Genomic DNA, 27144 nt, shown 5'->3' with positions numbered 1-27144 from the left:
GGATGTATACAGTTGGATTCAAATCATATCAAGGCATTCGCTCATTGAGTCTCGTTCATAGCCTCCATGAAATACAAGATTGAATGATTCGCATGTAGATAAGAGCATACTTGTGATGTATCTGATTGGGGTGCGTGTAGCGGTAGGTAGCATTACATGAATGTCACTAATATAAAACAAGTAGTACTATAATCTCTGCAAATAGCAATCATGCAGTCCTTCTGTGTCTGAATTTGGCCCCTTTACGAGACACCGAGACTTTTGCAACGAAAAACTGTTCTACATTGAGATTAGGAAACGCCTGGAAATGGACAAATTGCCACGTTTCGTTATGTCTTGTAAGAAATGTTACAATGAAATGTGAATTTAAGTAGCATGAGGCTTTAGCGTCATAACCTATCTCTTCTTAATTCACAACCACAAAAAGTCTCCACACTGACTCTTTGCACCTCCTGTCGCAAAACTATGATACATGTAGGCCTGTGTGATCAAAGACGGCACAGAAGAGCGCTGTGATACAGATATGTATATTAATGTAGCATTGTCTTACCGTGACATCTTTTTACAGTGAAAGTCAGATGAGAATGAACGATGAAATCGATCTAAATGTTATCACACTTGTGTAATTGCTTTGAGAACTTGTTCCTGATCTTGCCAAAGTTAGTGTGGCGCTGATGGAAGGACTGTATATTGACCCATAACAAAACACACACCAGGGAGTATACTGTCCGGTACATTTTAGATACAGGCGATTTTATAATATTGCATGTCACATTACGTAGCAGCTGAGTCAGTCAAGCTGTACTCTTGTCTTTGTCTTCTTGGCATTTCTTGAAGTTGTTTGGACCAAAAGAAACCTAATTATTTCATCAATGGTCGATCGATGTTTTTTTCCTCCGAAAAGCCACACACACTAATCAGTCTTACCGGTTGACTGGTTTTACTACATCGAAACAATTACAAAGGAAGCCTCCTGTAAAACAACACTATCACTCGTCTCTTGTTTGCCACAACAAAACTGCAAGTGTACTGGTCCTGTAGTAAAATTTGAAACAACCTTACAAACCACTTACACAAGTGACATAACAAAAAAACCAATTACATCGTTCTCAATTTGCTTTGAAATCCACTGTCGCAAAAAGGCATGAAAACATATCTGTTTTCTCATTTTTGCTCGATCCGCTGATAATTTCATAGTCGAATTTGAAAATTTGGTACCAAAACAAAATGTAGAGGAAATTTTCATGAATAAAAACTGTGCCATTTTAAGAAACGCCTTCGGTGTTTGAATAAATCTCTGCTCACATATTCTAAAGTAGGCTAATTTTCCCGCTTCAAGCGAATTCCCACAGACCGTCAATGGACAGTGATGATATCAGTTAATGCAGCTCTGTAATCGTACAGAAATGAGAGTCCCTAAGGCAGGTGTTAAAACACACCCTGAGAAGGAACTGGCCAGTACCTGTCGCAGACAAGTCCCTTCATCTGTCGCTAAATATCCCTTTTGTGTATGGTATTGTACGGCCAGAGTGGACTGAAGTTATGGTCGCGTGGATTATAATTGACCAGTTACCCATAATCTTCATTTTGACTCTCGCCACTTGCCCTTCCTATACATTGCCTTACAGAATTGAGCGTGATAAAGGTTTAATTTTCGTTAGATAGTTCCTAAAAGTGAAACATTGCAAGGTATCAGTGTAATAGACTGACATTATAGCAAACAAAGCTATATGTAATCGAACGCCAGAGGATGGAAACTTACTCATGGTGACATGGAAATGTTACAGCGTGTGTACAGTTGCGAAAACTATTACATTCATGTTCTATCGAGCACACACTTCCGCGTTTGTGATAGCTTACCAGAAGTGAAGAACAGAACCAAAGAACCATTTTCCTTCAGTGCAGAATACATCCAACTTATCATCCTGTCAATGTCCTCAACATACTCCAGCACACTGATTCCACAGACACAGTCAAAACGAGCGCCCTCACAGGACTGTTGATACTCGTCGAAGGTGGCTTGCCGGCAGTCAAAGGTCACGTCGTCGAGGTCATTTGGTATATTGGCCCGATTTTGATTGAATTCCTCCAGAAACTTGGATGATGGCTCCACCATTGTGGCTTTTATCGATGGAAATCTTCTTCGCAGTTGTCGAAGGAGTGTCAAATCAGATAGACCTATCGGCAAAGAAGAGTATACTCCTCTACCTCAGTGCAATATAGGAAAAATATAAATTGACGAATAGGAACAATAGGAAAAGATAACGCAACAACAAAAAGATGATAAATTATAGACAATGCACTATTAAAGATAGAAACTATTGCTTTAAAATTTACAATGGGTTCGAAACATATACCGTCCAAGGGTAAATTTTGAAGGAAAACATAACAATTGAGGCACAGTCAGTTTTCAGTGGCCATAACAATGGATTGTGAAACCACAGAAAGAATGACAGAAAGAAACAACATTTATTATGGATCAAATCAATGTCATTGTTTGTAGGAAGCTTATGATCGACGTTCTTCTAACACTATTGTCTCTCACACCATCCAGATCATTTTAGTCAAGTTTACCTTTTAGAAACTTCAATTCCATCATTTTGCTGTTTCTCGCATAGCTGCCGTTGTCTTTAATACTGCATTTAAGTGTCTCATTTAAAGAGTATGGAATCTTTGGGTAGGCAGGCTATGTATGCGAAAGTTATTCAGGACGATGTGCATGGACCACGGTTGTAGGTAAGGCCATTCTATGTTTTATGTTATCATGTTAAAAGTATGATCCTAAAGTAACGCTTGCAATGTTGACCTAGGTTATAGGTAGTCTTTACTAGTGCTGAATCGAAATCTTGTTTTCTGCTATCTTTAGGGAAAAGCACTGAAGAACACCAATATTTTATTCTGAAACATTTGCTTAAATATGAACACGGCGTATGGCAGACATCTAGATAAGCTACATGGCACATCAGTTACGTATTCCACGCTGGAGCAATATAGCACTGTATCCAGCGTGAAATAGAAATCAATTGTAGGTAAAAATATATTTTTCTGCAAAATGGACAACGGACGTTTACCGCCATGAAGGTGTCAAAGAACGAAATTTAAATGCAAATTTACGTGGAGGGAACGACTGAAATGAAGCAAAAAAAAAAAACAAAAACCAAAAAAAAAAACCAAAAAAACACTGTCCCGGGCCCAAACATGTGGAGAACAATATAATAAACACAAAGCATAGACAGACTAGTTCGGAAGACTACTGAGTACTGTCTATAAACTAACAAACCGAGAAACTGGCGTCTAATGGCTAAAGGCAATGTTCTGTTAGTGATAGAACGAAATGCCAATTAACATATTAGTTCTGTGACATGTCCAAACGGCACAGAGCAAAAACACATTCACATATTAACTCAATTCATTCAAACGTTCTAGTCTATTTAGGTATTCAAATCTACCGTGCGCATAATGCAATTACTGTATATACGTACCAGCGCCGCATCCGACACCAAGGTATTCGAACACAGATTTGTCGTTGTTGTCTTTGTTGTCAATAATAAGACTTGGTACAGCATCAGAAAACATCTGCAGGGTGTTTTTGTGTCGATCAGTCCTTTTCCTGTACGCCGTGAAGGCCTGAAAGTAGCTGTCGGCGTCAGCTTTAAGGGAACGATACCAATCGGCACTGGTCATTTGTCGACTGCAAGTTAACGACACAAGATGTACATATTGAGTATAGGGTATGGGGCTAAAGAGCAGGACAGAGGAGAATGACAGACACGATGACAAACTGGCAGAAACACAAAGAATGAGTGCAATTAGTTATTAAATTAGTTAATGTTTTCAATTCGCCTCCTCCTTAAAATCGTTTCCACATGTCATCAGGCGTCAGCTCATTTTCCGGTTTGAAATAATTAGAAAACTGCTGAACAGGTTAGAATTGACTTGATAGAGTCCTCACCAGCGTGTAAAGTCACGGTCGCTCCGTAAGGTATATGCGTATAGAAAAGCAAAGCGGCCCTCTTTTCCATAGCTTGCACTCGTTATATATATATATATATATATATATATATATATATATATATAATATATATATATATATATATATATATATTATATGAAAACCTGTTTTCCTCACTTTAACGATCTATTTCGTCGTATCTCTACAGGAATGGTGATCAATAAACGTCAAATCTGTCTTGTTTGGCCCATTACGAATGTCACGCTGTGACGCTATGACAACTTAATGTCGATTTGGAATGCACTGGATCACCGTGACCCCTATTGACCTTATGTCTGGTCGTACTTCTGCTTTCCGCATTTGTCGCAAACGGATGAATGTCCAACAGTTACTTTTTACATGCTGTACAGAGTACGCCTTAATGTCCTCGTACATTGTAAGTTTAGGTATTACCTCTGCTGCACTATGCATTCGAACATAAATACCGGTATTTTATGAATAACTTTATAATATAACAGATTTTGTTTTACTGAAATATGTGAAGCACGCACTCACATCGTGAGTGCTATATCTTTGAAAACGAGAGATATGTTTCATCATATCTCATTATAATAGGTTTGTCGTTTGTTTGCTTAAATTGTATAAAACAGGTGGGGTATTCTGTATGTACTAATGTAAAAAGCAAGATAAAGTAAAAAATGATAGCGAAATGTAATATATATACATCTCCCCTTTCAGCCACAGACTATCTGGATAGGATTGTTGTTCTGTGTTTCTCATTACTGTGACGAACACGATGAGAATTTCTATTCATCCTAAAATAAGCAACTGTGTTATATGACCCTCGTCACGGCAGGTTTGCAAAATATCCCTCGAACTCCCTAACCCTCATATCTGGTTGTAAACAAGAAACAAGAAACAGCTGTAGTTTTTCATGTGAATTCTCTTTTCAAATAACCGGTGCAATTCCAGTATTCAGGTCAGAGTACCATAGTTGATTTGCGTGTAATTTGTCACGATTATCACTTTTATTCCGCAGATTTTGCTTGCAAAAATTAAACTTGTTTCTGACCAGATTTGCGTGATCTTTCCTGTTGTAACTTGTTTCCTGTTGATTGTTTTGACAGCAAACGTCTAGGCAAGCTGGTGTTATCAGTTAGGCTGTGTATAAAAATGGTGAGGGGGCTGGAGGAATTCAGGGGGATTCGAACATTTTGGGGTGGTTGAGGGGGACTTGAATGTTTGCTCTGCCTATAGGGGAAGGGGCTGGAAATTTTTTGATGTCATTGAATGGTTCTAATGTTAGTTATAATTTAACAAAATCTAGAAGAGATTCGTTGCATTTATGACTTAAGTCTTGAAAAAATCTAATCAACAGGTTGGCCTTGTAACGGGGCAGGAGCTGCAACTGTTGGTAAGTTTTTCAATATTTCTATGCAATAATGCAGTTTCTTGGTGTCTCTCTTCAGCATGCTGAAAACACAATATTCAGTTTGTCAACAAAGCCCGTTTGTCTAAATATTAGTGATAACTGAATTAGAGTTCTGACTGAAAGTTATTTTTCAATGATAGAAATGCACGGTACACGTAGGCTATGTTGGCAAGTTGAATGCTGGACAGTTCAACATGGTGTAGTGAGTAGAACGAGAACGCAGTTGTGTAAACTGAACAAAAATATTGTTAAAATACAAAGTTAATACAGCTACTGCCATGCTACTGCCTACGGGCAGTGTCACTGTCACTGCATACTGGCAGTGACAGTGATAGCTCTGGCTCTGGTGTAGTTTAAGCAGAGTTTTGGTCACAGTGACACTGAATTGACAGTGAAACATGCATGTACGTGTACTCAAGATCAGGCCAGAGTACAATAGAAGACTAGGAGACTTAACAGTTACAATGGATTTTTGAATTCTGGCATACGAGAAATAGAGAATAATTATTAGAGAAAATGATGAGGTCACAATACAAATGTACGATGAAAAGTCCAAGTTTTTCAAGATTTGCCATTATTACACCCAAAATTTCTGAGATTAAAGCATTCATTCGATGGGATAATTAAACCTTCTAGTGTTGCCAATTTTGTAAAACAGTAATTTTTAAGTAGCATCTAGGTTTTACGTCTTATACTTTTGAAAAAAAATATGGGTTGGCTTAGACTGATAAATCCGAAGAGTCCACAAATGAATTTAAAAATGAATCAATTTAAGAACTTGCCCTAGGTATATGGCTCTACAACCTGCTGATAATAGGTAGTGTCGAACATCTGCGCACAGAACTACGCAATACATGTTTATTTTTACTCTGCGTGCATTCCTAAGAAATATGCGGATATACGATAAGGGGGGGGGGGGAATTGAAAATTTTGATCAGATAGGCGGGGGGGGGGCGACTTGAAAATTGTTTGGGTATTGAGGGGGATATCTAAAAATAGTGACAACATCACTGTTCGCTCCCATATAGTTATCAAAACAAGTCAACAATTGTATGAAACATGGACATACATATACAGACAGACTGACATACACAGACTGGCACAGAGTGATGACATTGAACCCAAGTGTGCCGTGGCCCATGAAGAGTGATAAAGATATAACAAACAGAGCTCTGTATGTAATACTAAGATAAAATTAAACTGTGGTGAACTTGACTATTCCTTTCAAATCCTTACCTAACTTGACATCTTAAACTAAAATACACTGCATGGTTAATTGCGCACAAAAATACATCGGGTGGACCATTTGATAAGGGACGGTGTCTGGAAGATCGATGAGGTACATTATCTTTTTTATCCGATCCATTGTACATTCTTTTTTCCCCACTCTCCCACCTTTTCTTTTTGTCAAACCTTCTCTGGCTGAAGTTTTTATTGGCATTTGTTTGGAATTTTTTCAAAATCTGCCAGGATTTTTTTACCGCATTTCAACACCAAATACAGTTTACCATATCAAATGCTAAACTAAATCACCACATTATATACTCTTAGTTCCAGTAGGTATAAAATTACCAAAAAAAATCTTAAAAATACAAAATGAAAGATATCCCAGTAAAACTGACAGTTTCGCAAAGTTGCCCCAAAAATTCAAAATTCCGGATTTCAACTTAATTTCAATATACCGGTATCTTATTAACAAAAACCCTAAGAACCGGTTTACTAAATATCAAAGCAATCAGACTGGTAAATTTTGAGAAACAAATTTTTGGACCAAAAATGAGAAAAATTGCCCCCCAAAATACAAAATTGCAGATTTCATCCTAATTTTGAAATATATCTAATAACATAAACCCTAGGAACCTGTACACTAGATATCAAAGCTACCAGATCATAAGTTTTAGGAGAAAAATTTTTTGACCAAAAAAGGCAAAATTGCCCCAAAAATAAAAAAAAAAAATTGCCAGTTTCAACATACCTTCAATACATTATATTGAGATTAATCTTAGAATACGTGTTTACCAAATTTCAAAGCTATCAAATCAGTAGTTTTTGGATAAAAAATTTTTTATCAAAATTGGGAAAATTGCCCCAAAATTACAAATATGACAATATCAATACAATTTGTACAAGCATGACTGAGGTCATCCTCAGGAACATGAATATTACGTTTCATGGCAATCAGACAAGCGATTTCAGAGAACAAGATTTTTTGACTAAAAACGGAAAAAATACCCTAAAAATACAAACATGCAAATTTCATCCCAATTTTTGCACACATAATTTAGAATACCTAAAGAAATCTGCATACCAAGTTTCAACCAAATCTGACAAATGCTTACTGAGTTTTAGCCATTTGCAGGATTTTTCCTTTTTTCCCCTCATTTGCATATTTTTGGCACTGACATGTTCATTTGAACAAATTCACATCTCCACCCCTAGGTGCACCTGTACACCAAATACTAAGACAGTAGGTGCTACGGTTTAGGAGTTTTTGATAAGGACGGACATACATACATACATACATACGTACATACATACATACATACAGACGACATTTTTCCACCTTATACGAATACCTCCCATTTGCATATATACATATGCATGGGAGCTAAAAATAAGATTTCAATTGCAATTCCTCCAGCCCTCCCACTCACCATGCTGTTGAACTCAGCCTTGCAAAAGAGTTCTTGTGTTGACTTTTGTTAGACCCCAGACAGTGAAAACTGGTAAGTGCGGGCAGTTTAAACGACGTTCAGACTTCAGATCAATCGTTTGGCGGTCCAAAGTCAATAATGGTTGTAACTTAGTGAAAAAGAAACTGATGAAATAGCAAGAAGACTTTATTGATGAGATCCACATTTCATAATAATAATATCAATGTGATTTTTAACAGGATCGTATTCTTACCTAATCTGCTTTCCTTGCATGGTGCTCACTGTGACTTACGACCTATGACCTATTTGAATAAATGACATCGTATATGTATGTGAGTTATGTCGACCATGTTTGACCTGAGAAGTTCACTGTACGATGGATCGAGACGGTCAACACAAGGCCGTGGATAGGATCTTGGATGACGTGAAATAGATTGAGGTGTTGTCGTCCCTGGGTCACGTTAGGAAACGAGGAGGAACAGTCACACAGAGAACATGTATTATTTGTTTGAGTAGGTAGCATTGGGCAGAGGAAATCAGCTGATCAAAAGGTCGCTGCTGTTAAGATTGTAAGTTAACACAGTGTAGCCTAATGCAAGACTTTGAACGATCAGACCGATATGTGCTCTCTGAACCATTGAGTACAGTTCTAGTAGACGACCAAATGATTGCATTGACGTGATTTCTAATACATTGAATAAACTGACCTCTGAGCAAACCGCTATGCAGGCACCACTGCTCAACGATATACACGTTGCACGCTTTAACCCTATAACCGCCTTTGCCTCACCTTTAATAGCAATGAATCCTGAACCCGAGAAAACAAAATAAGGCGCCCTCTATTCTGAATCAAACGGGATCGACTGGCAACGACAGGCATCCATCCATAGAATATGCTTGTTCTAAAATTTTAAATGGAATGTTGGAATGAAAGAGTCTATATCTTGGTTCTTTTACGCTGTTGTATTTGCCAACTGGAATTGCATATATGTATCGGCAGTGGCGAATTTTATCAGTGAAAACTTTACAAGCGCCTCGAAATTGGAAGACTTAAACGTTTCTCAAACTTTTTCAACGATACCTTGAATTATCTTTCATTCTCACAAAAGTTGGAAGTTCGAACACAAAAGACATTTAGATTACTAAGTAACTTGATTTCTACTTGTCATCTGAAGATCGGTGAAATCGGTGAAACTCTGAGTTCTGGCTGAGTTTTGATCTGTACTCGATCTCATTACATGTTATGTACCACATGAATACCGTGAAATTCTTTCCATCTTCTAAAGGGCTAATTACAATTATTTATTCATTTTTTGATTGTGTGGAAAGGGTCGTTTGAACGAACACACAGAATGTGTCCAGCCCCGGGTAGAAAAATCGAACGTATCCTAGTCATTTATCTGTCTAAAATCTATTAAGTCTTTCTTCGTTTGATGCAGGAAGTCATTTAGACAGATCACGGCTCAGACCATGGACAGATAGTAAAATGCGTTGGAACATACAGGGACCAGGAAAAGCACATGAGAGGTTGGGCGTGAGAGTGATATGATCTATTGCCATCGAGGAAAAGGGTCCTCGGCTTGGTCTGAGACCTTCTGAAACCACTGAAATTCAAATTGAAATGTGAAAAAAGGAAAGAAGCTGTGCATACCCATTTGTTCCTTGATTTCTATTTGTTTGTTCCTTAGAATAAATTAGAAACTGCGTCGACTGTTATGCGAGCGCCAGGGTTTCTATTTAGGGAGCCTTCAGTAATTACGGGGGGGGATTTCGCACACACCTGTACCGTAAAATGTGACCCTCCCCCTATCCTCCTGTCTAAAATGTGACCCTCCCCTTCTCCGACATTCTAAAACTTGACCCTCCCCCAACCACTGCGGTATTCTCCCAGGAATAACTGAAACAGTATCAGCTAATTTACATAACAATTGGTTCAATTGTTATGTTAGGGACAAATTACAGAGGGGAGGGCTGGTGTTTTTGGAGGGACAGTCTCAATTAATCACGCAATAATTTTTGAAGAGATACATGGTATTTCATACATTTGAGGGAGGGTCACCATATTTTGTGCAACTATAAGAAGGCAAGATGTGGCTGATTTAGTGCTTCATCCAAAAATATCAAATCATAATACATGGAGTCTATCAGGCAAATTATTGACAATTTCCCCCCACAAAACATGCTATATCTGTATATTACATATGTTTGATAATGTATTTAAATGTACTTTGCTTGAATTGGGAAGTAAAATGTGCATTTGTGTACAAGAAATTGATTTCTGAATTTCATCCAAAAAGTTGGTTCACTATCCATGGTGTCTATGATGAAACTATGAATAGTTTTTTCCAATACAAAAATAGGTAAATCTTTGCATTTGTGTACTCTTGATTATTGATATTAATGTTCTTGATTAGACTAGAGTGGTTACAAGTCTATGGTTGTGTAAGAAATTTGATTTTGGAATTTCACTGAAATGTCGATTCACTATGCATGGCGGTCTATGATGAAACTATGAATAATTTTTTTTCCAATACAAAACTAGGTAAATCTGTGCATGTATGTGCGCTTGATTATTTATATTAATGTTTTTGATTAAATTAGAGTGGTTATAAGTCCATGGTTGTGCAAGAAATTTGATTTTGGAATTTCACTGAAAAGTTGATTACTGTACATGACAGTCTATGAGAGAACTATGCACAATTTTTTCCAATATAAAACTGACAATATCTTTGCATTTATGTACATTTGATAATTGATATACACTTTTCCACCTGTTGCATATGTTTTTGTCTCTTGTCTTTTATCAGTTTTAACTGTTCAAGGTGTTTAATGTTGGATACCACTGCATCTTCGTTGCTTGTGAAACTTGTGGATAATGTGTACGTATTTTGTTGGTGATTTCCTATTCAGGAAATATCACACGGAAAATCAAAGTTTTAGCCATAAAATCAGCTTCTGTCAAAAGTGACCCTCCCCCAAGATAGGTTTATAAAAAGTGACCCTCCCCCTTGAACTGTTTTCTAAAAAGTGACCCTCCCCCAATTCCCCCGGCCCACCCCCTGTAATTTCTGAAGGCTCCCTTATGAAGCCTTGTAATTGTATTCGAGCTGCTGTTATTTCTCAATATGTTTTGTGAGCTCTTACACGTGTTTGTTACACATTCAAAGCCAAGTGAGTTTAAAACCTTTAAATATTAAGATACATTTTTTCCAAAGAATACATTAATTAACAGGATGACAATTGTTTGGCTAATTTTAGGAGCAAACGTTACGGTATAGCTCAACACGCAAGTCGTCAGTGAGCAAACGAGTAAACAGCAAGTGGGCATGTAATTATGCTTGGCATGATATAACAAAGAGCAAGCCTGCAAAGACTTTGTGTTCTGTATTTTGCTGAATGAGCCAAGCCACCCAAGTAGAAATCATTTGCTTTCACACTTCGCCAAACTCGGAAAAAAGTAGTCCTCTTGTCTCGGTTGTGAGGCTTCTCGACATTGTCATTACATGTCAACGAGGCAGTGACCTTGCCGTACTCACCTAAGGGGTACTCAGTGTAAAGAGGTCGCTCGAACGACATACCTTCAAGTTCAAGTCTGTACTATAGAGCTCTATTAAAAGGGTATTCGTTGAACGAAACGAGAGACTCCACTCTTCTTTGGGGGTAACAAAGTCTTCATCGACCTCTTTATGATGACAAAGTAATAAACAAACTGACGCACACTTCACCTTTTCTGGTAGTGTACCTCTACAGTTCCATAGATAGACGAAGCAAGGTCAGAGGTTAACTGAGGTCAAATTATCTTCCGGGTTGCTTATTGTGGTTTATAAACAACACAGTTTGGCTTGTTTACCTTGATGAACTGATGTTGTTCTCTGCATGTACCAGTACGGAGGAAGGCCAATTCGGGGATATCAATGTACTTCTGTACATGTGTTTAGCCTTTGACGTCATTTCCAACCGTATGCCTGTTATTCACTATGATGTCAGTCACCGTCTGCTTTTTAGTCCCCACGGACACCGTCCGGGGGGACTTATAGGTTTGGTCATGTCCGTGCGTACGTGCGTGCGTGCGTGCGTCCGTTCACGCAGATATCTCAGAGATGCCCAGGTCAATTTCTTTCAAACTTTGCAAAAGAATAGTACCCTACCTCATACAGATGCACGTCGATTTGTTTCACAATGCGATCAAATTTGGCCGTGTTAGAGGACTTTTTAGTTTACATCTCCATAGACTCCCATGTATAAGGCAGCTCTCCATAGACTCCCATGTATAAGGCAGTCCATAGACTCCCATGTATAAGGCCAAGAAAAATAAAAATTTAGTTTCTCATCGTATTCATATTGCAAAAAGGATGCAGTGACACAGTTTTTAGTCCCCACAAATAAAGTCCAGGGGCCTATAGATTGGGACATGTCCGTCCGTGAGTCCATCCGTGAGTCCATCCGTTCACGCAGATATCTCAGACACTTTGACAAAATGTCATGTGACCTTGGTGACCTTTGACCTCAAATATACATATTTGTCCACAACTCAGTAACCACAAGTGCTAAACCTTTCATATATGGTATGATGGGACACCTTATGACGCCACATATTGTACCTCATTAATTATGCGCATATCTAATTTTGAGCGAGCCAATAGAGCTAGAGGTCTGATTTTTGGTATATAGGGATAACGTAGCAATACAATTTTTTTGACAAAATGATACGTGACCTCAATGACCTTTGACCTCGAATATACATATTTGTGCATAACTCAGTACCCACAAGTGCTACCCCCTTCATATTTGGTATGATGGGACACCTTATGACGCCACATAATCATTAATTATGCACATATCTAATTTTGAGCGAGCCAATAGAGCTAGAGGTCTGATTTTTGGTATATAGGGATAACTTAGCAATACAATTTTTTTGACAAAATGTCACGTGACCTTGGTGACCTTTGACCTCAAATATACATATTTGTCCATAACTCAGTAACCACAAGTGCTACACCTTTCATATTTGGTATGATGGGACACCTTATGACGCCACATATTGTACCTCATTAACTATGCGCATATCTAATTTTGAGCGAGCCAATAGAGCTAGAGGTCTGATTTTTGGTATATAGGGATAACTTAGCAATACAATTTTTTTGACAAAATGTCACGTGACCTCAATGACCTTTGACCTCGAATATACATATTTGTCCATAACTCAGTAACCACAAGTGCTACACCCTTCATATTTGGTATGATGGGACACCTTATGACGCCACATAATCATTAATTATGCACATATCTAATTCTGAGCAAGCCAATAGAGCTGGATGTCTGATTTTTGGTATATAGGGATAACTATAGGATAGACATTTTTTGACAAAATGTCATGTGACCTCGATAGCCTTTTACCTTAAATATACGTTTATGTCAATAAATAAGTAACCACAAGTGCTATGTCCTTTATATTTAGTAGGATGGGAGACCTTATGACAACACACGCTTTACCTCATTAATTATGCACATATCTAATTCTGGGCAAGCCAATAGAGCTGGAGGTCTGAATTTTGGCATATAGGGATTAATTAGCAATACAATTTTTTTTCCAAAATGTCACGTGACCTTGATGACCTTTGACCTTGATTATACATATATATGCATAACTCAGTAACCACAAGTTCTATACGCTTCAATTTTGATAGGATATTAGACCTTAAGATGTCACATCTTGTACCTCATTTATTATGCACATATGTATTTCTTGGCTGGCCAATACAGCTAGAGGTCTGATCTTTTTTCCCGATTTAGAACCATAACTTAGACATGCCTCTTGTTATAAATTGGGAAAAATGACATAAACCTATGTGCCCATAGATCTGAACATATACACTCCAGTGATACTTCTTAATGACCACATTTCCCTGCCCCATCAAGACTAATACTCCTATTACAAGTGGGGACTATGTCATTGTCAATGACTTGTTTATATGTTTTTGTGAGGTGCAACAAAGTGCGGACGCTAGCGTCTTTGACCCTCCCTCTCGAGCTTTCGGCTCTTGGCAAAAAAGCATATGATTCTTACCTATTCTACGATACTTGCCACACTGGCTACGTCAGTATCTTTCGACAAGGAAGACACGAGGAACTGTCTACAGTATATCAACACACCAGTCTCACTTTTTATGTCTTGTTTCGAGTACGCATGCTCACAAAAGCACTGCACTGAATAGCACTGAAATAAAGACAGGGTTATCCCATGGACACTTTGAGATGTCGATATGTACATTGTCAATGTGCATGACGTATTACACCTATATACAATACTACTTTTCCTTGTTTAGGGAGAAGATATTTGGACCACGCACACTTTCTCTCGCGGGGCCCATGCTAGAGATAGTCGTACTACAAGTGCAGACAGACGCATCTAATGTTTGTGTTGCCTTGTAAGATTGCTCTGCGTTGGTAAGTATATGTAGAAACACTAGTCAGTCTGTGTATGGTCTTTGAAGTCCTCCACTAAGTTGACGTGCTAGAGAGTGAATTTTTCATACTCAATCCAGTTGGATGCCATTGAATATTTTCAGTTATGCAACATAAAGCGCTAAGGGCAAATTCAGTCGTTATTCAAAAAGTCCTCGTGTTAGTAAATTAATCAAGGAATTACGTCATTAACAAAAGATCAGACTGATTCTTAAACTCGTTAAGTTCGGTATGTGAGCAGCTTTTTTGAATAAGTATTCATTTGCTGCCTTTGAACTTCTTTCTGATGTCAATCAGTTTCCTAGACGAGGTGTGTAGTTGTGACAATGGTAACCCATAACGTTTCGGAGGATGTAATGCCTTTGGTTGTAAGACATAGCACATGCTGAAAAAACTCACAAATCGGTTAAACTAAACTATAATAATCGTAGCAATCGCAAACATCTTTTCGAAATTGCTGCGGTAGATTTATTTATTTGTTCAGTAGTTTATGTACAGTTATGATAAAGAGCATAATAAAAACACATTCTTCGTTAATTTGATATAGTTACATTTTAGTGTAGTAATATATTACATGAAATGAAATTCATTAGTCTCTTCGCGAACTCCAAGATAAGCTCAACTTTACGATTAGCATATCGGAGGTAAGTAAAGCTTCAATAAGGAACCTCCATTCCTTTACTATTTCGATATCCTCCACCATAGTTTATGGAGAGTGTTCATTAGATATTATGTAAATAAGGTTGACGTAAATGAAACGGCTAAACCGGGAAATGCAGAGAGCTGCTCCAAAACCATCGGGTGAATGTGATTTTGAGGAAAGAAAGTTTTTTTTTCAGGATGCAACTTTTTAGGCCCAACGCGGATTCGTCCACTCAAAGTTACATATGAGATAATTTTCCATGGAAACATTTCAATACCCTTGCAGACACATATCATCTGTACCTCACTTTCATATCGTTGTCCTTTGTGATACCCTTTACCTACCCCTTTTGATACTGTGAATCATTTTCGTGCCCCAGTGAAATATGCATAAATTTACTGTTTCTGTACTAGTTTCATTGCGCTGCTTACGGAAGGCAATGGATAAAACACCAACCAAACAAAACTCCCAATCGACCTACCCTATCATTTAGAACTATTTGAGAGGAAATAAAGCTTTTCTAATCGGACACATTTTTTTCAAATTTCCGACATATATATTGAACGTAAATGGTCGCATGCATTCGGCAATGTAATGCCTGAATTGCCTCTGACTTAAAGGGACGATTTAAATGGTTCACGTAAATCAAAACCTTCCTGTCTTTTCCTCTTAAGACAGTACATTCTTGTAATTGTTCCATGTATAATGAAAACACTGTCTTTTGCTGTTTCAGTCAAATGAACCCTTCAAGACAAAGTTCCCATCTTGAAGGTAAACAATAGGTAAACAACATTGTTTATTGGGTATTACATATGGTGAACTATTTTCTTCCGCTTGACTTGTAGAGCCTGAAGCCTGGCGCGAAAGTGTACAATCTACATGATCATATTGGAAGCACAGTGACTTCATTCAGGATTCGGCCAGGGAACAAGTTAATTGTCTGTATACAGGCGCACTTCCTAGGCAATGTCGTGGATGTTTTGTATGTTGTGATTATGTCTCCTCGCAGTTACTGAAATAGATCAGCTGATGGTAATCAACGGAACATGCATTGACTTAGGCAGACGGCCATACGGTCATAATGCATAAGTTAGCCATCAAGCTTTACGGAAAAAGCGGATCGTACACCATGTTTCATATAGACACACATTTTTTATATTGAACTTGACATATTAAAACAATAAACGAATATTATAGGTGACACCAAACGCAGCGACGAAGTAATATACACCCAGTCGCAAAAGATGGCGTCAGTGATGCCGTAACCCCTACGAGCAAAGTAAAGGAGCGCCCATAAGACAGTGTGAGTATCTTCAGTGATAAATAGCACAGGAAAGTTGATAGTTATGTGCCCAGCGAAAGGTGGAATTAAAGCACAAGTAGAGAGAAACATAGAGATACAATTGATTGATTCTTAAGGTAACTGATTGAGGACTCAACATATTGAATCAATCTGAGTTCGAAATATTGATGGTACGAAAACAGACTTTACGTTAAATAATAGTCTCGCCAGCGGCTTACTGACTACGCATGCACAGATTTATAATATATCATGCGAGTAACAGGAAGTGTATACGACTTAATTCATGGACGCCTCCATGTTTTTTGAGTACTTGTAAATAAAAAATACGAAACGTGCAAAGTATTTTTTTATAACATGCCATTAATAAAATATATCTTTTATTAGCGAGTACGTATTATTATCCACCTTGTCACTGATACAAAATATCATAAATATCACGCCTAAAAAAATAGAAAAAGAGAGAAAACTGTCGTGCATATGAACGAGGACATACGCAAAGAATGCTGGGATTGATTTTAGAAAAGCGCCCTCTGTGTCAATAACTAGTTGCAAACATATGTCTGTTTTTAGACGGAAATCTAGTTTTCAGCTTGCAATTTGAAGTTGTAGTTACTATTGCAACGATAATGATGGCACAATACATCCCTTGTTAAACAGAATAGGTTGTTATCATGGTAAAATTTGCCAATTTTTGTGTCCAACATTTTTACACATTAAGCTTACAGAAAATCTATACCTGCAGGGTCTGACATCGTGTAGGTGAACTGTTTTCATCAGAGGTAAACTGGGCATAGTTGTCGTACAAACGTATATAGCAAGTAACAATTAATTATTCTATTTTATCCTTTACTATTACTAATCATGAATCAATACAAATAATTTCTAATCTTAACCCCTGGTGCGACACCAAGGGCTGAGCCCTATATAATATTAATAAGAATGATACAAAAGAAAACGATTTAGTCTTGTATATATCATTGTATTATTATTTAACACAAAATTGTGGTACTAAGTTGACAGTAACTCACTGAGTAACGAATCAAAAATAAATATCTACACATTTCCGTAACGCAAAGTATCATGTGTCATTCATGTGATCCTTCATTTAACAAAATTTGCAAAATTTGATGACATTTCCATTATTGTCCTGGAAAAGAAGTACATTTTCTGCTTCTCCCCAGAGAATATTAAAATACTGGGCATTAGCCACGCGCACAACACGAATTGTGCACATTGTGTGATGTTATAGTTGACCAATGAACTTGAGACTTAAGTTCCATTGTCGACAATCACATTGGACATCAAACCTATTCGTATTATGCCGAAAAGTGTGAACACTAGTCATTTAACATGGACTGAAGGTAACTTGAACAAGAAAGGACCGTTTACGAACAAAACCTTAATAGTTGAAAATTTATCGAAAATCAGCTAATGCTATGGGATGCGATACAATGAACAAAAACTCAACTATCGTTATTCATGTGATGTAAGACATGCATCTGCATTTGAACGGTCAGCACATAGTGTTTTTATCGAAACAAGTGAATGCTTGATGAACAAGAGCAACGACGACCAAGCCTTTATAATTGTACGACTAAATCTCTGTGGCTTTTCGGATTTTAATAACACACTCGATACCAGTGTAAAGTTTTAAATTGTTTCGTGAACGCATTGGGTAAATATAGATCGAAACGTACAAATTGCGGCGGTCGCAAATAAAATATATTGAGAGAAATCAATGCGACAAAATCTTTGAGTGTTATTGTGCAAATGTACAGTACAAAAGACTAAGTACTGCCGATGTATGTGATTTAAATGTAAGAAATGGGTCACATAGTCATCATAATATTGACGATTTTTTCAGGGATTGGAACTAGCCGTCATTTCATTTTGACTTGGGCAGTTCTAGGCATTCATGCAGTCAGTCTCGTTACATCACTTCTGCACAACGAGGCAAGTGAAATTATTCGGAGCGTAAATTCCATCGTCCTTCCCCACGCTGTTTCTCGACAGGTAATCAAGAACTTCTCTGAGCATTTCAGTGGGAGCCGACCTTCTGAAGGAAGCAGCGTGGGTGACGAAGTCCAGAAGTCGACTTCCAGCCTCTGAAGTCTCTTCAAAGCATTCAGTGATGTTTATTGTGGAATCCAACTCCAGTCGGTCGATTTTACGCACATTGTGCTTCTCAAGCAATTTTTCGACCAGTGAAGGTTTAATCAGGTGAATGTCACGCTGGTCGCTGTGGGTCCAAAACTTCAGTAACACATTGTTCTCTTCGAGTAGATAAACAAAATGAAGCAGGAGTTAGTAATTATGCCTCGAAGCTCAAAGGCATATAATAGCCAACCACATTTTGTTCACTCCATTTGTTGTAGAGTGGGTGAGCTTTATGTATATGAGGGTTCAAACGTATATTATATGTATTATTATAACAAACAGAGTCGTGCTAAAATTGCATCAGAGAGAAGGTAATGATGCTAAGACAGCTTTCAGTGATTATTAAACATGTGGCCGGAAGGAAATTATAGAAACCGGTTCTTTCAAAGACATAAATTCGACTATCCCCTTTTCCAAAGTTGTACTAAATCACGTTATCCCGCTTCTGGAACTTTTAGTAGTAATACTTAGGCAATAACACCATAAAGTCAGCTTCCTTCGGAAATGTAAGGTCAGTAAAAATGACCCTCTCCCAGGGACAGTTTTCTAAATCGACTCTTCGAATTTTAATGCAACAAAAATATTGATGTTGTGGATGTATACGATTGGATTGAAATCATATAGAGGGTTCACTTTTTGAGTCTCGTTCTTCGCCTCCATTAAATGCAAGATTGAAATGAATCGAATGCAAGGCACTTGACAGAAATTACAGGGGAGGGCCGGTGTTTTTTAAATGACGCTGCTCGAAAGATAGTGACTTTAAAAGTATTCGCAAGAAAAAGAATGACCCTCCCTAATTTTCGTGCGCAAAATATGGTGACCCCCACTATACGTATCAATAATATCTTAATTGACATATAATTTCTCATTTGACCTTTGAACTTTCAAGAGAATTTAACCTTTACAAATAATTACGGGTGAAATTCCAATATCATATTTGTTTTCAACATTTGCTCTTTCAAACATCCTATTCTCATTTCGTGTATTTATATCAATTGTCAAAATTTACAAAATCACAGATTTAGCTATTTTTGTATTGTAAAAAAATATTCAAAGTTTCCTCATAGACTACAATTCTCTTTATTCAACATTTCGGTGAAATTGCAAAATCAAATTACTTGCACACACATTCACTTGTAACCCTCCTAGTCCAATAAGTACATTAATATCAATCATCAAGTTCTATAAATACACAGATTTAGCTATTTTTGTATTGGAAAAACATTGTTTATATTTTCCTCATAGACTACAATGTATAGTGAATCAACATTTCAATGAAATTCCAAATTCAAATTTCTTGTGCACATATGCACTTGTTTGCCACACTATTCTTATCAAGTATTTTTATATTAATTATCAAACGTCTATAAATGGGCAGAAGTTGCTAGTTTTGTATTTGGAAAAGTTGTTCATTGTTTATCCATAGGCTTACATGTACATTGTAGCAACATTTTTGTTAAACTTCAAGAATGAAATTAATTGTACCCATTTTCTTACCAACCCATTTATATCAGTTATAAATCATCTATAAACGCAGAGATATTACTAGTGTGATATTGGATATCTCATACTCTACCATATATAGTGAATTAATATCTTTTATGGACTCCCAAAATCAAATTTCTTGTACACAATGTACTTTTTCCCTCCTACTTCAAGCAAAGTACATTTACATAAATTCTCAAACGTACATATTGTACAGATATAGCTTGTTTTGCAGGAAAAAAATCGTCAATAATTTGACCAATAGATTCCCATGTATTATGATTTGAAATTTTTTGATGAAGCACTGCATCGATGACATCTTACCTTCTTATAGTTACGATAGTCGGGCAAAACAATGATGACCCCCCCCAAAGGCATGCGCGGAATTTCATGACCCTTCAAAGATGCTTGTGCGACCCCCTCAGAAAACCCACCGGCCCTACCCCCTGTAGTTTCTGTCTAGTCCCTAAATAAGATCATACCTGTGATTATTTAATCGTGGAGCGCGTAGCGACAGGTGGCATTGTATGAATGTCAGTAATACGCATAATTAAGGACACTCAAATAAAACAAGTAGTTCTATAATCTCTGCAAGTATCTGTCTGAATTTAAATTCCATGTGTAAAATGTCTTTGTGTGTATGGGGCACTACATGGCGAGAGCGGACTTAAGTTATGGTCGGGTGAACTCTAATTCACCAGTTACACATGATCTTCATTTTGACTCTCGCAACTTGCCGGACCAGTATATTGACTTACAAAATTATCCGCGATAAAGGTTAAATTTTCGTGAGATAATTTCTGAAAAGAGAAAAATTGCAAGGTATTAGAGTAATAGACCGACATAAAGCCAACAAAACTATTTATAATGTGATCGAACGTCTAAGGGCGGAAACTTATTGTTCCCTCATGGTGACATGGAAATGTTAGAGCGTGTGTACAGTTGCGAAAACTATTACATTCATGTTCTATCGAGCACACACTTCCGCGTTTGTGATAGCTTACCAGAAGTGAAGAACAGAACCAAAGAACCATTTTCCTTCAGTGCAGAATACATCCAACTTATCAACCTGTCAATGTCCACAACATACTCCAGCACACTGATTCCACAGACACAGTCAAAACGAGCGCCCTCACAGGACTGTTGATACTCGTCGAAGGTGGCTTGCCGGCAGTCAAAGGTCACGTCGTCGAGGTCATTTGGTGCATTGACCCGATTTTGATTGAATTCCTCCAGAAACTTGGATGATGGCTCCACCATTGTGGCTTTTATCGATGGAAATCTTCTTCGCAGTTGTCGAAGGAGTGTCAAATCAGATAAACCTATCGGCAAAGAAAAGTATACACCTCTACCTCAGTGCAATATAGGAAAATATATATTGACGAATAGGAACAATAGGAAAAAATAACGCAACAACAAATATATGGTAAATCATAGACAGTGCGCTATTATAGATAGAAACTATGCCTTTAAAATTTACAATCGGTTCGAAACATATGCCGCCAAGGGTAAATTTTGAAGGAAAACATAACAATTGAGGTACAATCAGTTTTCAGTGGCCATAACAATGGATTGTGAAACCACAGAAAGAATGGCAGAAAGAATGAAACGACATTCATTATGGATCAAATCAATATCATTCTTTGTAGGAATTTTTTGATCGACGTTCTTCCAACACTATTATCTCTCACACAATCCAGACCATTTTTGGTCAATTTTACAATTTTAGAAACTTCAATTCCATCGTTTTGCTGTTTTTCGCATAGCTGCCGTTGTCTTTAATACATGTATCTAAGTGTCTCATTTAAAGAGTACGGAATCATTGGGTAGGCAGGCTATGTATGCGAAAGTTATTCAGGACGATGTGCATGGACCACGGTTGTAGGTAAGGCCATTCTATGTTTTATGTTATCATGTTAAAAGTATGATCCTAAAGTAACGCTTGCAATGTTGACCTAGGTTATAGGTAATCTTCACTAGTGCCGAATCGAAATCTTGTTCTATTTCTGCTATCGTTACAGAATAGCACTGAAGAAAAGAAATATAGATAATAATACATTTGCTTTAAATCATCATACAATATGACTACGGCGTATGATCGACATCTAGATAAGCTACATGCCATATCAGTTATGTATTCCAGGCTGGAGCAATATAGCACTGTATCCAGCGTGAAATAGAAATCAATTGTAGGTAAAAATATATTTTACTGAAAAATGGACAATGGACGTTACTTCCATGAAGGTGTCACAGAACGAAATTTAAATGCACAATTTACACGGAGAGAAAGACTGAAATGAAGCTAAAAAACCACTGTCCCGGGCCAAACCATGAGGAGAACAATATAATAAACACAAAGCATAGACAGACTAGTCGAAGACTACCGAGTACTGTCTATAAACTAACAGACCAAGAAACTGGAGTCTAATGGCTAAAGGCAATGTTCTGTTAGTGATAGAACGAAATGCCAATTAACATATTAGTTCTGTGACATGTCCAAACGGCACAGAGCAAAAACACATTCGCATATTAACTCAATTCATTCAACATTCTAGTCTATTTCGATATTCAAGTCTATTCAATACCGTGCGCATAATACAATCATATACGTACCAGCGCCGCATCCGACACCAAGGTATTCGAACACAGATTTGTCGTTGTTGTCTTTGTTGTCAATAATAAGACTTGGTACAGCATCAGAAAACATCTGCAGGGTGTTTTTGTGTCGATCAGTCCTTTTCCTGTACGCCGTGAAGGCCTGAAAGTAGCTGTCGGCGTCAGCTTTAAGGGAACGATACCAATCGGCGCTGGTCATTTGTAGACTGCAAGTTAACAACACAAGATGTATATTGAGTTTGTGCATGAAGTTAGGGAGCGAGGCAGTGAATTACAGAAACGATGACAGACTTACAGAAACACAAAGAAGGAGAACAATTAGTTATTAAATTAGTTATTGTTTTCAATTAGCCTCCTTCTTAAAATCATTTCTACATGTCATCAGGCATCAGCTCATTTTCCGGTTTGAAATAATTAGAAAACCGCTGAACAGGTTAGAATGGACTTGATAGAGTCTTCACCAGCGTGTAAAGTCACGGTCACTCCGTAAGGTATATGCATATAGAAAAGTAAAGCGGCTCTCTCCCATGGCTTGTACTCGTTATATATCTCTGAAAACCTGTTTGCCTCACTTTAACGATCTATTTCGTCGTATCTCTACAGGAATGGTGATCAATAAACGTCAAATCTGTCTTGTTTGGCCCTTTCGAATGTCACGCTGTGGCGCTCTAACAGCTTAACGGCGATTTGGTGATAAAATATATGATAAAATGGAATCACTTTAGTGTTTACCAGATTTGCCATTATACTACACCCAAAATTTCTGAGAATAAAACATTCATTTATTTGGATATTTAAATCTTTTAGTATTGTCAATTTTGCAATACACAAGTAGCATCTAGGTTGCATGTCTTGTACTTTTCAAAAAAAATATCGGTATGTCACTGTTTTACACTTTGGTGAAATGCATCCAGGATTTCACAATACTGTCTCATGATTGTCATTTTGTGGGCTCTTCAGCGGGTGCCATTGACCTGGCCAGAGTTGGATAAACTCTAGTCGGCTTAGACTGATAAATCCGGAGAGTCCACTGATGCATTTAAAAATGAATCATTTTGAGAACTTGCCTTGGGAATATGGCTCTACAACCTGCTGATAAGAGGTAGAGTCGTACATCTGTGTGCAGAACTACGCAATACATATTAAATGTATTTTTACTCTGCATTCCTGCATTCCTAATAAATATGCGGGTATATGATAATTGTGGGGGACTTGGAAAATTTTGATCTTATAGACAAGGGGACTTGAAAATTTTTTGGGGTATTGAGGGGATTTGAAAAAATAAGATTCAATCGCAATGTCTTAGGCCCTCCCACTCACCATGCTGTTGAACTCAGCCTTCAAGTTGCAAAAGAGTTCTTGTGTTGCCTTTTGTTAGACCCCAGACTGAGAAACTGGTAAGTGCGGGCAGTTTAAACGACGTTCAGATCAATCGTTTGGCGGTCCAAAGTCAATAATGGTTGTAACTTAGTGAAAAAGAAACTGATGAAATAGCAAGAAGACTTTATTAATGAGATCCACATTTCATAATAATAATATCAATGTGATTTTTAACAGGATCGTATTCTTACCTAATCTGCTTTCCTTGCATGGTGCTCGCTGTGACTTAGGACCTATGACCTATTTGAATAAATGACATCGTATATGTATGTGAGTTATGTCGACCATGTTTGACCTGAGAAGTTCACTGTACGATGGATCGAGACGGTCAACACAAGGCCGTGGATAGGGTGACGTGAAACCGCTTGAGGTGTTATCGTCCCAGGGTCATGGTAGTGGACGTGAAGGAACGGTGACACAGAGAATATGTATTATTTGTAATGTAGGCAGCATTGGGCATGGGTAATCAGCATGTCAAAAGGTCGCTGCTGTAAGATTGTAAACACACTGTAATGCAAGACTTTGAAAGATTGTAAATACACTGTAATGCAAGACTGAACGATCAGCCCGATATGTGCTCTCTGAACCATTGAGTACAGTTCTAGTAGACGACCAAATGATTGCATTGACGTGATTTCTAATACATTGAATAAACTGACCTCTGAGCAAACCGCTATGCAGGCACCACTGCTCGACGATATAAACGATGCACCATAACCGCCCTCGCCTCACTCTGCAATCAATCCTTTTTCTGTTTTGATCCTGGGTCAATGGAAGCAAAAAAGGCGCCCTCTATTCGGAATCCAACGCGATCGATTGACAACCACGGGAATCCCTACATAGAATATGCTTGTTGTAAAATTTTGAATGGAATGTTGGAATGAAAGAGTCTATATATCTTGGTTCAGTGGCGAATTTTATCAGTGAAAATTTTACAAGCGCCTCGAAAGACCTAAACGTTTCTCAAAATTTTTTCAACGATACCTTGAATTATCTTTCATTCACAAAAGTTGGAAGTTCGAACACAAAAGACATTTAGATTACTAAGTAAATTGATTTCTACTTGTCATCTGAAGATCGGTGAAATCGGTGAAACTCTGAGTTCTGGCTGAGTTTTGATCTGTACTCGATCTCATTACATGTTATGTACCACATGAATACCGTGAAATTCTTTCCATCTTCTAAAGGGTAATGATTATTTATTCATTTTTAATTGTGTGGAAAGGGTCGTTTGAACGAACAAACAGAATGTGTCAAGCCCCCGGTAGAAAAAAAACCCGAACGTATCCTAGTCATTTATCTGTCTAAAATCTATTAAGTCTTTCTTCGTTTGATGCAGGAAGTCATTTAGACAGATCACGGCCCGGACCGTGGACAGATTGTAAAATGCGTTTGGAACATTCACAGTGAGCAGGAAAAGCACATGAGAGGTTGGACGCGAGAGTGATATGCTTTATTGTCATAGAGGAAAAGGGTCCTGGGTTCGGTCTGAGACCTTCTGAAACCAGTGAAATTCAAATTGAAATGTGAAAAAAGGAAAGAAGCTGTGCATACCCATTTGTTCCTTGATTTGTATTTGTTGGTTCCTTTGAATAAATTAGAAACTGGGTCGACTGTTATGCGAACGCCGTTGTTTGTATTTATGAAGCCTTATACTTTTATAAGAACTGCCGTTATTTCTCAATATGTTTTGTGAGCTCTTACACGTGTTTGTTACACATTCAAAGCCAAGTGAGTTTAAAACCTTTAAATATTAAGATACATTTTTTCCAAAGAATACATTAATTAACAGGATGACAATTGTTTGGCTAATTTTAGGAGCAAACGTTACGGTATAGCTCAACACGCAAGTCGTCTGTGAGCAGACGAGCTCGAGTGAACAATAAGTGGCATGATATAACAAAGAGCACGCCTGCAGAGACTGTGTATTCGGTATTTTGCTGAATGAGCCAAGCCACCCAAGTAGAAATCATTTGCTTTCACACTTCGCCAAACTCGGAAAAAAAGTAGTCCTCTTGTCTCGGTTGTGAGGCTTCTCGACATTGTCATTACATGTCAACGAGGCAGTGACCTTGCCGTACTCACCTAAGGGGTACTCAGTGTAAAGAGGTCGCTCGAACGACATACCTTCAAGTTCAAGTCTGTACTATAGAGCTCTATTAAAAGGGTATTCGTTGAACGAAACGAGAGACTCCACTCTTCTCTGGGAGTAACAAAGTCTTCATCGACCTCTTTATGATGACAAAGTGAAAAACAGACTGACGCAGATTTCACCTTTTCTGGTAGTGTACCTTTACAGTTCCACAGATAGACGAAGCAAGGTCAGAGGTTAACTGAGGTCAAATTATCTTCCGGGTTGCTTATTGTGGTTTATAAACAATACCTATGTACAGAACATTACAAACAGTTTAGCTCGTTTACCTTGATGAACTATTGTTGTTCTGTGCATGCAATAGTACGGAGGAAGGTCTATGTATTTCTGTACATGTGTTTAACCTGTGACGTCATTTCCAACCCTCTGCCTGTCTGCTTTTTCATACTGTTTTGTGGGGTGCAACAAAGTGCGGACGCGGAGGCTAGTGTCTTCGGCCCGCCCTCTCGAGCTTTCGGCTCTTGGCAAAAAAGCATATGATTCTTACCTATTCTACGATACTTGCCACACTGGCTACGTCAGTATCTTTCGACAAGGAAGACACGAGGAACTGTCTACAGTATATCAACACACAGGCGCTCCTGAGCTGGGTAGTCTGCTAAGTAGATCGATTTTCGGATCGATCTATTGATCCCGTAGTCGATATGCCCGCCACTGCAACCTAAATACTCACAAGGTGTGCAACACAATCACTCAAAAAACACACCACCCGATTTGTCAACTGGCCGCGCGCTCGCACAAAACATTCAGAACTACACTCCCATATACCTAGTTGGATCACAAAAAGTGAGTATTTAGGTTGCAGTGGGGGGCATATCGACTACGGGATCAATAGAACGATCCGAAAATCGATCTACTTAGCAGACTACCCAGCTAAGGAGCGCCTGTGATATCAACCCGGGATA

General features: G+C 38.0%; 2 protein-coding genes across 6 annotated transcripts in view; both read right to left on the bottom strand.

Annotated features, from left to right (window-relative positions):
- Positions 1–14232, bottom strand: part of LOC139147347 (histamine N-methyltransferase B-like) — a 15853-nt gene extending 1621 nt beyond the window's left edge. Inside the window, exons 1-5 of one of the 2 annotated variants that reach the window (XM_070718407.1) lie at positions 14106–14232; positions 8746–8846; positions 8292–8340; positions 3483–3691; positions 1861–2178 (exon numbers count right to left, since the gene is read on the bottom strand). In XM_070718407.1, coding sequence (XP_070574508.1) covers positions 1861–2178; positions 3483–3691; positions 8292–8311 — 547 coding nt within the window. In that variant the 5' untranslated portion in view covers positions 8312–8340; positions 8746–8846; positions 14106–14232. The remainder of the gene's footprint in view (positions 1–1860; positions 2179–3482; positions 3692–8291; positions 8341–8745; positions 8847–14105) is intronic. The other variant, XM_070718408.1, reaches the window with a different exon arrangement.
- A 2927-nt stretch (positions 14233–17159) lies between these two features.
- On the bottom strand, positions 17160–27068 carry LOC139147346 (histamine N-methyltransferase B-like). 4 transcript variants are annotated; one of them, XM_070718403.1, is made up of 7 exons: positions 26727–27068; positions 26173–26470; positions 24747–24849; positions 24279–24327; positions 22705–22913; positions 21096–21413; positions 17160–18722 (listed from the first exon to the last, which is right to left on the bottom strand). In XM_070718403.1, the coding sequence occupies exons 4-7, from the start codon at positions 24296–24298 to the stop codon at positions 18385–18387; spliced, it is 885 nt and encodes a 294-aa protein (XP_070574504.1). In that variant the 5' UTR covers positions 24299–24327; positions 24747–24849; positions 26173–26470; positions 26727–27068; the 3' UTR covers positions 17160–18384. The 4 variants fall into 4 exon arrangements, with proteins under 4 accessions (XP_070574504.1, XP_070574505.1, XP_070574506.1 ...); XM_070718404.1 differs by having other exon boundaries at positions 26215–26470; XM_070718405.1 differs by lacking the exon at positions 26173–26470.
- Between the last annotated feature and the right edge of the window lie 76 nt (positions 27069–27144).

The sequence above is a fragment of the Ptychodera flava genome, chromosome 13 (genome assembly GCF_041260155.1).
Source record: "Ptychodera flava strain L36383 chromosome 13, AS_Pfla_20210202, whole genome shotgun sequence".
Lineage (NCBI taxonomy): Eukaryota > Metazoa > Hemichordata > Enteropneusta > Ptychoderidae > Ptychodera > Ptychodera flava.
The sequence above is the reverse complement of the archived record's forward strand: the minus strand, read 5'-3'. Positions and strand labels throughout refer to the sequence as shown.

Excerpts from the sequence above, each read along its gene's own strand:
- LOC139147346 (XM_070718403.1), bottom strand. The coding sequence starts at position 24,298 with ATGCAAGGAAAGCAGATTAG. Across the intron at positions 21,414-22,704 it reads TGGTGTCGGATGCGGCGCTG|GTTTATCTGATTTGACACTC; the intron begins GTACGTATATGA and ends CTTTGCCGATAG. Across the intron at positions 18,723-21,095 it reads GGTTCTGTTCTTCACTTCTG|AGAACAATGTGTTACTGAAG; the intron begins GTAAGCTATCAC and ends ATCTACTCGAAG.